The sequence below is a fragment of the Ascaphus truei genome, chromosome 16, assembly GCF_040206685.1.
Source record: "Ascaphus truei isolate aAscTru1 chromosome 16, aAscTru1.hap1, whole genome shotgun sequence".
NCBI classification, from domain to species: domain Eukaryota; kingdom Metazoa; phylum Chordata; class Amphibia; order Anura; family Ascaphidae; genus Ascaphus; species Ascaphus truei.
The window spans coordinates 47,550,241-47,568,497 of NC_134498.1; the positions used below are offsets into that span (position 1 = coordinate 47,550,241).

At 46.0% G+C, this 18,257-nt stretch overlaps 1 protein-coding gene across 2 annotated transcripts in view; it reads right to left on the reverse strand.

Annotated features, from left to right (window-relative positions):
* Positions 1-2,013: 2,013 nt before the first annotated feature.
* DCX (doublecortin) overlaps positions 2,014-18,257 on the reverse strand; it is a 58,066-nt gene continuing 41,822 nt past the window's right edge. For both annotated transcript variants that reach the window (XM_075573477.1, XM_075573476.1), the window contains exons 4-7: positions 15,076-15,178; positions 11,960-12,076; positions 6,804-6,898; positions 2,014-4,199 (exon numbers count right to left, since the gene is read on the reverse strand). In XM_075573477.1, coding sequence (XP_075429592.1) covers positions 4,143-4,199; positions 6,804-6,898; positions 11,960-12,076; positions 15,076-15,178 — 372 coding nt within the window. In that variant the 3' untranslated portion in view covers positions 2,014-4,142. The remainder of the gene's footprint in view (positions 4,200-6,803; positions 6,899-11,959; positions 12,077-15,075; positions 15,179-18,257) is intronic.

The following is an 18,257-nucleotide window of genomic DNA, read 5'->3' on the forward strand; positions in this document are numbered from 1 at the left end:
GCTGACAGCTATGCATAACCCCCTCTGGCAGCAAAGGGGTTAAAAAGAAAGATTAGAATCCTTTGGAATCCTCCAATCACACCGCGTGTTCAATAATCCCAAACGTAGTACCGAAAAGCATAAGAAAGAGTACTCACTGTCATACACAAGCCGTCCATCCATGTAACCACCATCCAACAACTATGTAACTCAGTAACGTGTTCTCTAACACACGCGCGTTCGGTGCATCAAGGCAAGTCTGGAGCAAAACTGATGCAGAGAGGCGTCTTCATCTTGCATCAATGTATCAAGGCACTTTGCTCCACTATTCCCCGGCATGTCGGTGTGATTTGGGAATTGTGAGTAGGAAGAGTTCCGGAGGAATAACATCCCACACACACTAAGGGGAAGCTATCCCAATCTGAGCCTCTTTCTGCTGCTATGTTTACCCCTTTAAACAATCTGTAAGTCTCTTCCAAGCAGAACATTCAGCAATGCAAAGTTTGCACTGGGAAGCAGATCCACACATCCGGATAACATCGGAATATACTGGGAAATATTGGTAATGCTGGTGTTCTATATTGAGCAGAACACATACACACTGATACACACCGATACACACCCATACACACACATACACACTGATACACACTGATACACACCCATACACACTGAAACACACCCATACACACCCATACACACTGAAACACACCCATACACACCCATACACACTGATACACACCCATACACACCCATACACACCGATACACACCCATACACACTGATACACACCCATACACACTGATACACACCCATACACACTGATACACACCCATACACCCTGATACACCCTGATACACCCTGATACACACTGATACACACTCATACAGACTGATACACACCCATACACACTGATACACACTAATACACACCCATACACACTGATACACACACATACACACCGATACACACCGATACACACCCATACACACTGATACACACCCATACACACTGATACACACCCATACACACCCATACACACTGATACACACCCATACACACCCATACACACTGATAAACACCCATACACACCCATACACACTGATACACACCCATACACACTGATACACACCGATACACACCCATACACACCCATACACACCCATACACACCCATACACACCCATACACACCCATACACACTGATACACACCCATACGCTTGTTAGGAAATGTAAGAATGCCGCAAGTAATTGGTTACACCCAGACTGACTAAAGCAGGGGTAGCCAGCACCAGCACTCAAGGGCCACTAACCGTGGCTTCGACTGAGTCGCTGATTGAGCTACCTGCGCTGAAGCACGGATATCCTGAAAACCTGAGCTATTGGTGGCCTTCGAGGATGCGTTGTAGAAAAGGTGTTTGTGACGTGAGAGCCAAAGCTAAGCGGTGTCTCGTAGCTTTATAATAATAGGTCACAAATTGAAATGGGTAGAGAAAGTACAAATAAATTATTCTAATATCTAAATCAGAAATATAACATTACAAAAAAAATATAGAAAACCTAAAAATAAAAAAAAATTCTCAGCCTTGGTCTGTGTTTGTGTGAATGTTTTTTTTCTGTTGTTTTTTCTGTTAGTAAAAGGTGTAAAAAGTTTTTTGTTTTTTCCCCCCCAAAAAAAACATTTTACAGTTTCTGAACATGCTTTTTTTAACAATTGAAAACAACCAGTTCATAAAAAAAGTACGTTCTTGAATATCTACTGTGAAAAACAGACAAAGGATTATAAAAAAAAAACCTGATCCTGGTATCTTAATATAAAATGCTGTGAAAGCTGAAAACAGCGTGTTTTCAGGACTGGCTTTTACAAGGCAAGTAGAACTGACTGCAGAAGGAAAAGATAGACAGGGGTAGCCAACTCTAGTCCTCAAGGGCCACCAACAGGTCTGGTTTTAAGGATATCCCTACTTCGACTGAGACTCTGATTGAGCCACCTGTGCTGAAGCAGGGATATCCTTAAAACTGGACCTCTTGGTGGCCTTTGAGGACTGGAATTGGCCACCCCTGAGATAGACAGATACTATATAACACAGTAAAGGCTTGGGCCTAAATGTTAACATCCCCTTCATTCCCTTAGGGAGGTCAGAGGTATTATTTAACCGTGATTTCAGGTGTTAATCCATTGTTTTTATGCTGCAACATTACACTTCACTAATGGGGCAATAAGGCACTCGGGGCCACACCCACTACACCCGCCATTGCTTCTAGCACTCAGTCTGCGGGTTTTGTGAGTAATACTCGGGCGTCTTGTTACAGCTATTTGCTATCAGACCGAGGCAGTGGTTTCCTGGTGATATTATTTCATGGTAACCCAGCTGCCTTCTCCGCTAATCTCGCGATACAGAATGGAGAGAGTGTATTTGACAAAGAAGAGGATTTTCAGAAAAGCGTCTGATTGAAAGAATACGCTCCTTACACCCCAATATTCAGTGTCCCGATACTGGGGGATACTACTTTTCATTTACAACCCCAGGGTACCACTATTTTGTCTTTTTTTTTTTTTTTATTGAGAAACGTATAGGTTTCTCTTTTTATTTACAGAACACATGATTTATTTGAATTAACATGTAACCCTTTGTTTTTCCAAGTAAAAATATGTTATGGTCAAATTAGAGTTTCCTCCCTGCTTAATAAATGTATAATCGTTTGGAGGCTATTCATTAATCTGCGATAGTGACAATCGGAAGCATCGTATGGTGATAATGCCCCCATCGGCACTATCGCAGTTTAATGAATACTACACTTTGACCACGGTTTACACATACGTGTTAAAGCTTAGTTACTGTATCTGATAAAACTAGGATTACCATCAAATATTACCACTTCAGCTGCAAGATATCTGGTATTATCTTCAAATATTTGATAAGCCCACAGACAAAGTACAAACGATATCACAAACTTGGCTTGAGAGTAGGAAGGGATTAATACTCTGGCTGCAGCACCTCCTCATAAAATACCCCAGCATATAAATCACCATCAATGTCTGTAAATACAAGAGTTGATTAATAACCCTCCGTTTTGTTTCAAATGACACAAACATGTTGGCCATCTGCTGTTAAAATGGGGTGTCATTATTCGCTTTGCATCATGATTAGTGCGAGAGTGAAATCAGACCAGCGACAAGCAGGACTGGGGCAGGAGTATCGGAGGGAGGAGACTTAAATTGTCGAGAGAATACGGTAGCCATTTGGCTCCACATCATCTGAATGGGCTCAGCCAGTCCTGGTTTGGCAAGATTTATAAACCTGGAATTTACAAGGGTTTCCTTTTATCTATGTAAAAATTCCTCCCAAAACAAATGTATTGATTTGCTAAGTATCTCTTTCTAATGTTAACAGCGGGGTGCCTGGATGTAATCACAGGAATACAAATTTTAAATGTTTTTTTTTTATATAAAGATTGCCCAGCTGCAGCCATTCTGCAAATTAGAATTAATAATGCATTGTAGTCGCCTTTCAACGGCACCGGTTTTAGTCCAGTTTTGGAGCTGAGCATTGGCTAGAACGGCCATCTTTAAATTGCCCCCCGTCTTGATGATTCAAGATAATAGAGCGTCCTGATCTCTCCTTCCAGTTGTAGCTAGAAGTAGAAACCCACAATCAACACAGCTTCATTGTGACCAGTTTACAATGTCCTTGATTAGTATCATCTCTGGCACCCCCAGAAGCACAGGGGTAGTTGTGAGAAGCGTAATCAAAAACAATCCCCCACTGCAGTTATTTGTTTGGCTGTGTATTTGACTGTTAAGTTACTTTTAAAATAATACCATGCACGCAAATGGCTATTGATGACTGTCAATTATCTGGTTTGTTTTATTGGCACCATCAACAGCCGATCAAAACTCCAGGTTGTGTATCAGAAACAACTCAGAAATCACACACTCGCATAACATAATTTTGAAGCCTGCTTCATTACCCCCCTATAAAACAGTATCAGTCTACCCCCCGTCAGGTCGGTACACGTGGATTCATGGCACAAACGATAAATCACAGAAATAAAAAAAGGTGACGGCTGTAAGTGTGTCCTTGGTTAAGAGAGCACCAGTGTGTCAGGTCTGCTTCTTTCTGCTGTGTGATCCGGGGACACACTATTTACAATGGAACTCTTTACATCGACTCGCCCAGGGAATCGGAGTCATCCAGAGACAGGGGCAGGTACAGATCCTATGTAAAGGAAAATGAAAGAGCAACGTGTTAACTCCAGGGAACACAATACATACAATGTACATATATGTTTCAGATTTCACAGTCTTTATTCACGCGGGGTTTACTTCAGTTCCATAGTGTTCTGCAACCACTAACTTTGGGAGAACGATGACGAGACACAGAGCTTGATACATCCTGTGCTAATAGTGTAAGTTCTCCTCTAACTCCTGCCATTGTTCTATATAACAACGTATAACAATCGCTCACTAATACAATGTAACAAGGTACTCTGTATTGTGTAAATCCTTTAGCATCAAGAGCAAGACTTCCATTAGAAAAGCTGGGTTCAGAGCCCCAAATAATTAGTATGCACCTTTACTAATGAAGTAATTAAGGAGTGGGTGGTGGATGGTTGGGGGCGTCTGAGGTGGATTGACTATCATCACCACCTCTGCCGAAGAATCCCAGGGAACCCTGGGTTGTGGGTCGTTGCACTTTAAAGCAGCAGGCTAAGCTGCAGTTTAAAAATAAATAAATGTTCTCTTTACATTTGGCTAGGGGGTTCACTAAATGGCTGTCAGTGCAGCAGAAGTGGACCAAAGATGCAACGTTCTGTGGGGAAGATCATGTGACCAGGCAGCCACTAGATACAATTGGTGCACTGCTAGAGAGAGGGCAGGGCTCCAACAGAGGTGTGCCAGAGCCTGTTTCAGAAGAGGAAAGGGTGTGACTTTGTAAATGGTTGCTATGGAAACAAGAAATGCTTGTTACATTACAATACAATAAAAAGGTTAATTGGAGTTGGTTTTAAAAAAAATGCTACAAGTATTTTCTCATAGTACTAAACTGATTTATTAAAAATAAAATACACATGTAGCATATTGCCGGGTCTGCCGCTTTAAAGGCTGCGCCATATACTTAAGTTTGCTTAAAGTAAGAAGCACTTCATACCAATTCAACACGCTGATAAAAGTGCCGGGCTTTCTTGCTTATTTAGGTATGGGTAGTTCTGCAATATTTTCCCACTACCTACAAACCATGGGGGTCTGCGGGACGTATATCATCCAACTAACTATTACAATTTTTTCACCACTGTCCTGCTGGTCAGATTCGCATGACTAATATGTACACTGTGTCAAGTTCTAACACCAATCTCATGTTAAAATCATCTGCTAATCAAAATGCTTATTGATCTCTATATATTGAACCATCCACATTTGTGGTCAGCTTTTATATGACCGTATGTACAAGACTCGCTGCTGATTCCCTTTTACTTGTTCTGGGGCCCGACTGCATTTTGGGGGGGTGGGGCGGGGGCGTGGTTACTCAGACCAATGTACTTTGAGTTTGCATCAATATATCATCATCATCACGCTTTGTGTCACTTGCGATGATTGTGACTGGGGGGTGATTGTAGGAGCAGTTAGAGGAGGTGTTAAAGTTTTCTGGGCGCACTCGCGCGTCCTGTCGTGTCTCGTTCAGTAGTCACAGAAAATTCACAATGCGATCGCCGCACCAGGGAAACGCAACCACATAGCCCCCCCTCTCCCCACCCGCCCCCCCTGCTTCTGCACCAACATACAAGACTCGGAAGCAAAATACAATCGCCACAGGGCCCCTTCTATTCTTCTTTTTGTGCAAAATTTCCGGCTAGACGAAATGTTGCTGTCCAATTCTGCGGAACATATATATGCTGCTGTTCTGCACGCTGCCTGGCGATATTTACTCATTTGTCGACATTATTAGTGCTTTAGGGCTTGGCGAAATGTTTTGTGAGGGTGCAGAATTTCTGCTGGCTCTTCTCTTACAGGTTAGAGAATGTTAAAACCGATGTGAATATGACATTGAGGCCGGAGCAGACACACGTGAAGAGCAGAGGTAAAAAGGCATGAAGGAAGACCATGTTTAAACGCCTTCTAAATATCCCTTCATTACCCAACTGAGTAAGAAAAAGGCACCTTCAAAAGCACAGACGGGTTTGTTTGGTGAAATACAGCTTGACGTTTTACAATAAACCCTGAGGGATCATTATTGCCAGATAACTAAGAAATAATGTTTGATATTAATATTGTGCCTATTTCTGTCTTCCTTTCTCCGAAGCCTCAGTTTTATTTACATGACATTGTAGGATGTATCGCTAGTTTTGTTCCTACCATTGATTAGGAGTTAACCGGACCCCACATAGAAGTTTGGTAGTAATAATAACATAATTTCATATATCGCTTTTCTCCCAATGGGACGCAAAGCGCGTCACAATGACAGTATAGCGCGCAGTACGCAACACATAGGATTGTTACAGACACAGATGAGCTTACAATCTGTTTTTTTTGGGGGGGGGGAGAGTCTGAGGCACAGGGAGATAAAGTGACTTGCCCAAGGTCACAAGGAGCCGACACCGGGAATTGTACCAGGATCCCATGAATCAAACTAAGTGCTATTGTTATCAGTCAGTGTCGTTACTCACTGAGCTGCTCCTTCACTGAGTCACTTTACTCACTGAGCCACGAGCCACTTTACACACTGAGCCACTTGACTCACTGAGCTGCTCCTTGTTGTGCACGGCAAACGTATACCAAGAAACCAGGTGTTTGAAGCCAAGAGTAAGGATAAGAAACATAATACCTTGTGCTTGCGGAGGCTCCCAGGGCTGGTCGGGGTGGAGATTGGAGATTGCTTGGATTTGGGTGTGGATAGCTGACTGCTGGATGTTCCATTAGCTGCCATACAACAGAAGGACACAAGATATTAATACACGAGCTTCTATTTAAAACCCATTCCTTTTAGGGGGGATTTCAATTAATTGCATGAACACTGGTGCTTTTCTAGTGCTTTCCCCTCGGGCACATAGGGACATGTGTTCTGTACAGTTCTACTCCCCAAGACTCCTTCAACTGCTGAAAGTGATTGAAGTGCATGGTCCAGAAGGTGTCTTCTGGAGTAGCACAGCTTAGAAAACATGGCCCATATTTGACTCTGATTGCTAGGGACAGAAGTAGCTTTTATATTCTATTGCAGACTCTCTATCCATGATGTTGTGAAGCTGCTTCCCTGTGCTTGAGAAGATGTAAGACCCCTTTGAGTAGAGCTGAACTCTCCTCCAGCGCTGGAAAGATGTCTTCACAACCTACTGAATAAGGGCCATAGACATGGTGCACATTCCCTCTACGTATGGGGACATATTTACTACGCAGCGCTAGTCCATAAAACGCCTCCCATGCTTAGGGTGACCATATCTGCCCCGGCAAAAAACAGGACAAATGTCACACATACGTGAACGGCGTTTGCCGGTCACACATGTGCGATCGGAGCATGCGCACGAGCAGCTGGCAAGTGTCAACAGCGCGTACCTGGTCGGCAAGTGCCGATGGCGCCTGGTCACCCTACCCATGCTGGAAGACCCCTTCCTGCCCATTCACTTGAACAGGCTTTATAGGGCCATATATACCAAGCCATGCAGGAAGGTGCCTTAGGGATTAGCGCTGCTTACTAAATAGTAACAGCCCAACCTCACGTGGGATAGGGTGTCAAAAACAGAACAAGCAACTAGCCACCCCAGGTCACCGCTAGTTTCTAGATAACTGCAACGTCACAGTTTGCATTGCGACTGCCCTGCCATTTATTTACTGCTGGGAGGTGAGAATGTTCCTTGAACGACTCAGAAGCTGGACACTGGAGTAAAATCTGGTGTAGTGGGTTTGTTTTAACTCGTGCTACAGTACCTTGGGACTCCTGGCAGGAGTTAAAGAGACGTCTGCCCCTTTGGCGTTTGTCACAACACATATTTCAGATGTTTAGGTTTTTGTGCTTCTGTAGTCTGCAATGCTTCAGCTTTCACAGCACGTTAAATCCCACGACAACGCCGAAATCTCTGACATTTCTTGGTATTTACATTGTGAGCTCTCCATGCACGGGGCTGCTGGGGGCCAGACTTAGGCAAGCTGGCGTTACAATGCCACGGACATGTACACAAATGGACAGGGCGAGAGACCTACAGAGCACCGCACATACATGGAATCTCTCCGTTAAATGCACCGCAGCTGCGGCATGATTACGGGGGAAGATTGTGACATTTAAGTAAAAGATCAGCGTAAAAAACACACACAGAAAAGAAGAGCAAAACTTTGGCCGCTCTAAAGGTTGAATACCCGCGCTCGTCATTTTAATCATCAGCCCACATTGTGCCTATTAACCATTATTAGCGTCATTTTGTATTTCTCCGTTCAGATTTTGGCCAAACAATGATATTAATAGTATAATAAATAATAATATTTTGTCTTGACTCCGATGCCAAACGAAACATTACTAAGCATTTTGCCAGACTATGATTAGAATTAAAAAAACAAACAGGTGTCTTCAACAAACAAAAGCAGTTAACCGTCTGCAGATAACGCTTGTGTGGCTCGCATCTGCCCATTCTCCCTTTGGACATTTTTTGGTACTTCAAACCTTGTGTCTATCCCAAACATTATTCCATTCTTTCAATGTATTTGCTCCCACCACCTCTGCTGGGAGCTCTTTCCACGTACCTACTACACCTTCGGTAAAGAACTTCCTCCCGTTTCCCTGCCATTGCCACACACCGGATTGGAGATATGACTCCTATCCCTGACATTTCATTCTTTCCGTAGCTTATTGATGCATTTCAGTTGTTTTTGGAGATCCTGATAGAGCCTCAGAAACTCTACCAGCCCCTCCTGTATACGGCGTTACAAGGAGACCCAGCACCATCTTTCCTTTTACCCTAATCCAGAGGTACTCAAGACCCCCCCCCCCCCCTCCCGAAAGGTCAGGTTTTAAAGTCAGATTGAGCCCCCTGTGCTGATGCAGGGGTTGATCGAGCCACCTATGCTGAAGCAGGGATATCCTGAAAACCTGACATATGTGGGGGGGCGGGGGGAGGACAGACTGGAGTGGAGCACCCCTGCACCTAATCAGAGCCCTGCAATGCTCCACATACAGCAATGAAATGAATGGTCATTATTCTGTCACTGGTGACCCTGAACCATCTGGTCACTGTACATCTTGGAGTGGTCAGCTGACAGCTCCTCTCTCCCTGTGACTGTTAATGAGCTTTCTGCAGCTCTTCTGGGAAAACAATTACTCGTGTGGCTGTAGGTCACTCATCACTGCTGATGATAAATGTGGCTTTTTGTCCTTTGGAGCGTCTGTTTTCATTAACCTCTCTGCTGCCAGAGCCGCTTGCAGTACTGTGCAGTGTAATGTTTTGCAGGGCCCTCTGGCTGTGACGGAGTTAAAACAGCCCAGACCCTTTATTTTGGAACAAGCACCATATTTGCAACATGTAAAAGGAACATCTTGTCCTGCGGCTTTAGTCGCTTCATGAGCAATGCAACATAGAACGAGATTAACCCCCTCCTAGCCAGAGCGCCCTGCAGAGCAATACACTGCAGTGAAGAGGTTAAACACCCACAGAACCCCCACTTTCCATTGTAAAAAAGGAAGACGAGAATGAGGCTACAAAACAAATGGCGTGTGTCTGGCGAGTGTGTAACCCCGCAAGTGCTGGACGAATAACCAACGCACTGCCTTCCCCCTCCAGCACTGGTAGGGTTAATGGCACACCATGGATATTATTGGTAGCGGATCACAAAGACGCAGCAGCATCTGCTGCCTCACAAGCACATCCATCTTTAAAACCCCCTGGGAGTGGAATCTGAGGTTGGGATTGGCATTCTGTATCGGCTTTGGATAATTGCCGCGGCCTTCGTGGAAATACTTTTGTCTCCTCCATTAAGGAGGCATGAAATTACAACCCCCGAAAAAACATCTCGCACTGATTACATCGTCTTGTTTCTGAGATTCATTTGTAACCCCTTCAGTGCTGGGAAGGGGGTGGGAGGGGATCCTGCCATGCTTCGGCTGGCCGTGTAACACAAGAATAAAAAGGGTTGCCATCGTTACACCGAGGCGTGATAAATAAATGCCAGGCCAGCGCCTATTTAAATCAGCCCCAGGAACCCCAGAGATAAAGAAGCGTTTCATTCATGGAATGAGAATGAGGTCGATGTGCTCTGTCTCATGTCTTCTGCCTTCTTCATGTAGGGTGGGGTTAGTGAAATGGAGAAAGGTTGAATTTATCCATGTCAGATCCCAACTCTCCCTAACAACCAACCTATCTATACCAGTTGTAGGCACGGAGCCCGTAGAACGGGCTGCGCATGACAGGTGCAGCGAGGCGTGCGGTCTCCGGAGTGTCACGCTGTGGGGGGTCCCTGCTTCCAGGCCCCCTGCAGCGCTAATCCTCCGGGACCGCCGTGGTCGCGTGACTGCAGCTCGCCCCGGAGCCACAAACAGCAAGTCTGACTACATCTGTACAGATAGATAGAGTCACCCGCCTCCTGCTCTCACCCCCTCCTGCTCTCGCCCCCTCCCTCTCTCGTCCCTCTCCTGGTCTCGCCCCTCACCCCCTCCTGCTCTCATCCCCTCCCTCTCTCGTCCCTCTCCTGGTCTCGCCCCTCACCCCCTCCTGCTCTCACACCCTCCCGCTCTCACCCCCCCGCTCTCGCCCCCTCCCTCTCTCGTTCCTCTCCTTGTCTCGCCCCTCACCCCCTCCTGCTCTCACCCCCTCCTACTCTCACCCCCTCCTGCTCTCGTCCCTCTCCGGCTCTCGCACCTCACCCCCTCCTGCTCTCGCCCCCTCCTGCTCTCGCCCCCTCCCTCTCTCGCCCCCTCCCTCGCTCGCTCGCCCCCTCCCTCGCTCGCCCCCTCCCTCGCTCGCCCCCTCCCTCTCTCGCCCCTCTCCTGCTCTCACCCGCCTCCTGCTCTCACCCCCTCCTGCTCTCACCTTCCTCCCTCTCTCGCCCCATCCTGCTCTCACCCCCTCTTTCTCTCACCTGCCTCCTGCTCTCACCCCCCTCCCGCTCTCACCCTCCTCCCGCTCTCACCCTCACTTACTTGGCTTCAGTGGAGCAGAGAAACAGAAGAGGAGGGCTGAAGACCACGGGAGCAGAGTGGCACAAGAGGAAGATAGCTGGCAGCGGGAGAAGAGGGCAGAGAACTGCCATGTCAGAAGAGCAGGGCAGCAGAGGCGTTAGACAGCGGGCAGCGGCTGGAGAAGGGCATTGACACAATGTGAGCGGCACAGGAGAATAGCCGCGGAGGAGCGCCCCCCAGTGGTCCGACCCGGAAGTCTTTACTGACTTCCGGTGTCTGCTGCTGCTACAGCGCAGCTCCTCCCCGGCTATTCTCCTGCCGCTGCCCAACGCCCCTGCTGCCCCGCTCCGCTGACATGGTGGCCCTCGGTCCTCTTCTCCTGCCGCCAGCTTTCTTTCTCCTGTACCGCTCCTGTGGTCTTCAGTTCTCCTCTTCTGCCACCGGCCGCCCTACTCGCCAGCTGCCAAAATAAAATCGCCACGGGCAATCAGGCGAGTGTATTTGTCGAGCTATATATTATATACTGAAAAGCTGTTTAATACGGCAGGCATATGCTTACATGGGAGTCCATATTAAAATGGATTTGAAGCAAAAGGTTAAATGGGTGCTCATTTGTTTGTCATTTCCCAGAATCCCTAACTGCAGAGGAAGCACTGTATGCTGGGAGATAATGGTGGAGAGCAGGGGTGCAGACCTGTCTGAGACATGTGAATGTGCTCACAAGTGGTATTTTTTTTTACTATATAAAAACACACACGTACATATATACTGTATACATACCGGCCCCATGAGTGGCCCCATATATTGCACAGCATGCACCTCTGGCCGCAGGTAGGTAAATGAGAACGTGCAGGGTGCCCCCCCCCCCCATGGTCATTATTTACCTGAATCAGCGGGAGACTTGCTGCGGCGCATTGGCGCGGGGCTCTTGGCCGAACTCTTCAGAGCGCTGGGGGTGGGCTTGGCGGTGGGGGCGGGACTGCCTTTCATTACACGGCACTCTGGGAAGAGAACACAAAGGACAGCGGAGTCAGAGCGGAGCGCCGCGGTCTGCAACCTTCTACCACAGTACGCCTTGCTGCGCTGGTGTAACTACGCCCCCCAGGTTAACGTGGCAGCATCGCGTTGTCATGGCAATGCATCGCCATGCCGACGCAGTGTCACATGACGCCTCGATGTCGATGAAGGGGGGCTGCACTGTTACTGCGGCCCCGCTCTCTGACGGCAATCAGTTTCATTGTTGTGGTGAAGAGCGCGGGGGCCTCTGTAACCGCTTGGGGGAGGTGCATCGAGTCTGGAGGGAGGGTCTTGACTCACTTCGGACCACCTCCCCCAAGCTGGGGCCCCATGCTCGAGCATCCCACTGCCTTCCAGCGCTGGGAGAGTACCCACTACAGTTTACTGGCTTGAAAGGGCTGCAAGGTGTATTCCAGGACCTGGAGCTGCTTTCGGGCAGAACACTGCTTAATTAACATGGGCCACAATATCCTTCTTGTAGTAAAACTGATGCTAAGAGACTGATTCTGAAAAACGCATCTCATAGTTAATGGGATCTTTAGGGCTAAGTTCCTAAAGTCTCCCACGGTGTAACTGGGGCAAAACCAGTGCAAAACCAGTGCAAATCTAGTGCAAAAGGTGCACCACATTTATCCAATGAAAAACTCTCTGCTTTCAATTTGATTCTTTGATAAATCAGGTGCTGTTTTCCTGCACTAGTGTTGCCAAAGATGTGCAGACTTAGATAAACAGCCCATTTAGAAAAGGGAGGAAAAAAAGCTTTGTGACTCACATGAAAACCAAAAGCAGAGTAAAAAGTGCACAGCAATCGGGCATCTGGTCAACTGAAAGTAAGCTGTCTGACCCAAATCTGCGAGTCATGTTTTACCATCAGACTGTGCATAAAAATGTAATTTCTCTGCTCTCCCCGCTGGCCTGAAATCTGCCAGGCAGCAGAATGGGCTGTGCTCTCACATTTCCTGGGGTGGAGTTGGTTGTGAGGTCAGGCAGAGTTTAGAATTATCCGCACAATGCCAGGTTCTCACACTGAACCTCAGGAAAGCTGCTTCTAGATAAGAGGTTTCCAACCTTTTTTGGTTAATGAACCCTATAATTATATTGTGAGATCCTATGGGACCCCGACCCTTCTATAATAGCGTGTCTGAGATCAGATGCATTGTAAGGATCCCCAACCCTCTCTAATATCGCGCGTCTGAGATCAGATGCATTGTAAGGAACCCCAACCCTCTCTAATAGCGTGTCTGAGATCAGATGCATTGTAAGGAACCCCAACCCTCTCTAATAGCGCGGCAGAGATCAGATGCATTGTAAGGAACCCCAACCCTCTCTAATAGCGTGTCTGAGATCAGATGCATTGTAAGGAACCTCAACCCTCTCTAATATCGTGTCTGAGATCAGATGCATTGTAAGGAACCCCAACCCTCTCTAATATCGCGCGTCTGAGATCAGATGCATTGTAAGGAACCCCAACTCTCTCTAATATCGTGTCTGAGATCAGATGCATTGTAAGGAACCCCAACCCTCTCTAATAGCGTGTCTGAGATCAGATGCATTGTAAGGAACCCCAACCCTCTCTAATAGCGTGTCTGAGATCAGATGCATTGTAACAAACCCCAACCCTCTCTAATAGCGTGTCTGACATCAGATGCATTGTAAGGAACCCCAACCCTCTCTAATAGCGTGTCTGACATCAGTTGCATTGTAAATTCTTCTGTATTTGATACCATTTTCAAATGACCTGAGAATTGCAGGGAACCCTTCTTGGGATGCCGTGGGAACCCATTCGTAGGAACCCCAGTTGAAAAACACTGTTCTAGTTTAAGGAATTTAGCAATATGACAATTTTCTCCACAATACTGTTCTGTATGTTTTGCTGCACACCTGTATGGTAACATACAGACAAACTAAAATAACCACCTTGCTACCAGATGGGGTTTTCAAAAGAGCTGGGAGGCAGAAGAGATTCATATTATACTCATTGCTGGACATTTGCTAAGACAAGTTACCGAATGAGTACATTCTACTGATATAAATGACCCTTCTGCAAAGTCCTTAATGTTTTGAGATAGAATTAAAAAACCCTCAAATTAGGCTCTTCCCATCAATCCAGTTGGGCCTGGGTAATTTCCGGGTAGCTGAAAAAGTGCCGGTAAAGCCGGGTACCGGGTAATTAATTACCCGGTGCTCGGTAAATCACTACCGTAAACCCTAATCTATTGGTGGCCTTTGAGGACTGGAGTTGGCCTGTCAAAGACTGACCAACTGATTGAGCCACTTGTGCTGAAGCAGGGATATCTATAAACCCTGGCCTGTTGGGGCACCTGGAGGACTGGAGTTTGCATCTGCATCCTAATGCAGTAATCTTGATATTTCATCCAAAAACACTTGAGACAACTGCAAAACAGCCTATAGCTGTATACTCCATACACCTATCTCCTTGGTTATTAGACCATTTTCAAGGAGCAGTTATAGAAAGAGTAAGAGGGGGAAGTTATTGGAGATGGTTAAAAGAGAAGTATGTATGTATGTATGTATGTATGTCTTTAGTTACATAGCGCCATTAATGTACATAGCGCTTCACAACAGTAATACACGTGACAATCATATAAATAACAAATAATACAAATAACACATAAATGTAAGAAGTGCTTCAGACATAAAAGTAACATTTAGGAAAAGGAGTCCCTGCTCCGAAGAGCTTACAATCTAATTGAAGTTAGGAAGGAGTTAAGGGAATGGTCATAGAATCAGTAAGCGGTGAAGTTGCTCAGGTGTCTAAACGTTTGTCTGAAACTGCTGCTGTTTTCCTTACTCTTTGGGGTAATTAAATCTGTGGGGTTGAAGTCGGAGAGGACCTGATTGCTCGAGGCTTCTGCACCAGATCTAAGAAACTTCCGCACCACGTTCCCTGCGTTTGCTGGTTCTCCACGTTGACACAAAACCCCATCTTTTCCCTTGGGATATATCTCACCTATGGACTTACCGTTTACATCCAGTGAAAAGTCGTCCTGCGCATAGCGGAATTTCTCTGGTCCACAGGCGATAAACACGTCATCCTCCCCGAAGAAATCATGCAAGCAAGCCACCTGCAGAATGAACAGAAACAGGTCACCTTCCGCTTCGCACACGTGGATGTTACACAGGACGAGCAGGAGGCGCCACGTCACGCAGCCTCGTATCTTGGTAATTGGAAGACTTATTCACGACTAATCGAGTCCTAAGGAAACAAGCCCTTTCGTGCCTTTAAACTAGAAGGTGGCAGACTCAGGTGGAAAACGTTTTCCAGAGTAGCAGATACATGGAACGGCCGTCCAGCAAAAGAGGTGGTTGAAATACAGTCAGGTGATTTATAAAGGCTTGAAACAGACACAAGGAAACTACAGTACAGAATAAAGGTCACATATCTGGGACAAATGTAGGATTTTACAATCCATACTGTAGCGAAATAGGATAACAGGGTCCATATTTCCCTTTCTATGTTTCATTGTTGCAAGGACAATGTACAGACATTAAGATGAGTATAAGAGTATTTTGGGGTCGTTGGGCTGAGACAATGCTTTTAACCTCTTCTGTACCATTTTACTGTGAAGCAGCACAATAACATGATAAAGATCTTTAAAACGCATCTAATATTCGAATTATTATTATTATTTTATAACTACATCGCTTCCCCCCCCCCCCCCCATGGGGAGATATGAGCACTTAAAACAGCAATACGGGTTAACTTACAAAAAAATATTTATTTTTATTACAGGATTGAAGATGGGGTTTCCGGAGCTGAACCCCGTTAATTTAAGCTCTGGGGGCACCCTGCTTGGAGAGTTATTTTCCTCCGTACTGTAGCTGTGCCGGTATCTGCAGGAAGAGAAGCGGCGTTCCTTATGCTAATGGCGGTTTAAATGTCCCGCGTCACACTGGCCAATAGGAAGCCGTGACGCCCTCCGGTGCGACGTCCTATTGGCCCACGTGACCCAGACCTTTAAACTCTGCAGGGATACCGGCACCACCTACAGAGGTGTCTCTGGAAGCAGGGGGGGCCCCGGAACTAAAATGAATGGGGTTCGGCTCCGGAGACCCCCTGCTTCAAACCTGTAATAAAAAATAAAGATATATTTTTGTTTTTTGACTCATATTGCGGCGTTAAGAAGAACACGCTGCATGCTGCATATTGGGCAGTATTTGTCCTTACAAAGAAATTAATCCTATCTTCAGAATGCCTGCATACCAACGTCAAGGTGTTAACCTATGTCTCTTTGGAGGCTGTGGCACCTCCCCCCAGAGCTCACTCCTCCTCCTTCACCCTTTTAACTTGGAAGGTCATTTCACTTGCTGCAGGAACAAGACCCATTATGGTTTTTTCCCCTCTCACAGAGGTAAAGGGAAGGGTTCACAGTGTAGTGTAGGACCTGCATTATTTTGGTTATACCTTGACGTTGGTATGCAGGCTTATGACGCCTTTGGCCAAAGGGTTAACTAAATAACCAATTATTATTATTGAAGTATTTTACTTAATATGTTTTGTCAATTGGATGCAGCATTGGGCACCCCCTGTCTCTTGTTATATGGAATTGCCACGCTCAGTAGCTCTCTGGTTGACATAAATATATATTCACTTTGTGGTGGGTGTGGGAGTTTGAGCTTGCTGGGTATCTGTGTTAACCTATATCTTCAGAATGTCAGTTCTCCGCGGTTCCTGGAGACGGGGTTTTGACACCTTGTGACACCTTCTCGTGGGCCAACAAGAGAGAGAATATTGTGCACAAGGCTCTCCTTACAGCGCGGTGTATTTACTAATGACAAAGAAGAGAAGAAGCTGCACGGTTACATTTGCTTTCGCTGCTGCTTGCCTGGATAATTAACCCTCCGGGTGCTGGAGAGCCGCATTTGCTTTGCACCCTCTCTAATCTGTTTCAACAATAAAAGTCTGTTTCCTGGTTGAGTTTTGTGACTGAGGCACAGGGAGATAGAGGCACCCACCCAGAGTCACAAAGCACTCGCAGAGGGAATCGAACTAGGGTCCCCTAGGCCCCTAGGCCTCAAACTCACAGCCTGTACTCACTGAGCCACTCTGTCAGCCACTGGTTCGTCTCTGTTTCGTCTCTGTTTCGTCTCTGTTTCGTCTCTGTTTCGTCTCTGTTTCGTCTCTGTTTCTGGCATTAAATCCCCAAGAACATCTGCATAAATATTCCCGGGAGAATCAGAGCAATTTTAACCCATTTAATACACGAGGGGGGGGGGGGGGGCTGCAAAATACATTTCCCTGCGCACTCTGGCACTGAAGGAGTTAATCGTCTTAAATGCTTCCTCGAGCTGCCATCTACACATGGCTGGAGGCGCAGGGACCAGAGCGGGTTATTACAGGGGGGAGCAAGCTGCTGATTTGATTCATATCTCGTCAGCTCATTATACTGTGTATTTATAGAAACGTCTCCTGGAGGCAAAAGGAAGATGGGAAATGAATCGCACATTTTGTCTGAGTTAGGAAAACAAAGACGGGATATTAGGGACCTCCCATCACAGCAGCCCTGTCACTAACAATGGCAGAGCAGTTATTAAGTGCCACGCTGCCACGCCCCCCCCATTGTGGCTCACGCCTCCCCCTCTACACTAGGAGCTGCCAGCGACCATGGGGAAGGTATAGGAACTAGAGCCCAGTGGCTACTAAGCTTTATTGGGTGGCTGTTTGAAAAGCCTGAGGATATTATCCGGTGCTGAGTACCACTTAATTTTTGTACACGTATATGTTCCCTTTCTTTAAAGAAAAGGTGATATATTGCGGTAACGGTTATCTGAGTGTAACTACGTTCCAGGTTCATCATCAAAAGGTTTGTATACTGTACAACGTGTAATAATAATCATGCATATAATTATAGTATTAATTATTATACATGATACTATCTTCTATATTCTCTGATGTGTTATTTTCTCACACCATGATTATCATGTTATAATGGATATGGTAGTACTGTAGTATTGTATTGTATGTCTTTATTTATATAGCGCCATTAATGTACATAGCGCTTCACAGCAGTAATACGCGACAATCATATAAATAACAAATAATATAAATAACAGGTCGTAGGAATAAGTGCTTCAGACATAAAAGTAACATTTAGGAAGAGGAGTCCCTGCTCCGAGGAGCTTACAGTCTAATTGGTAATTCTC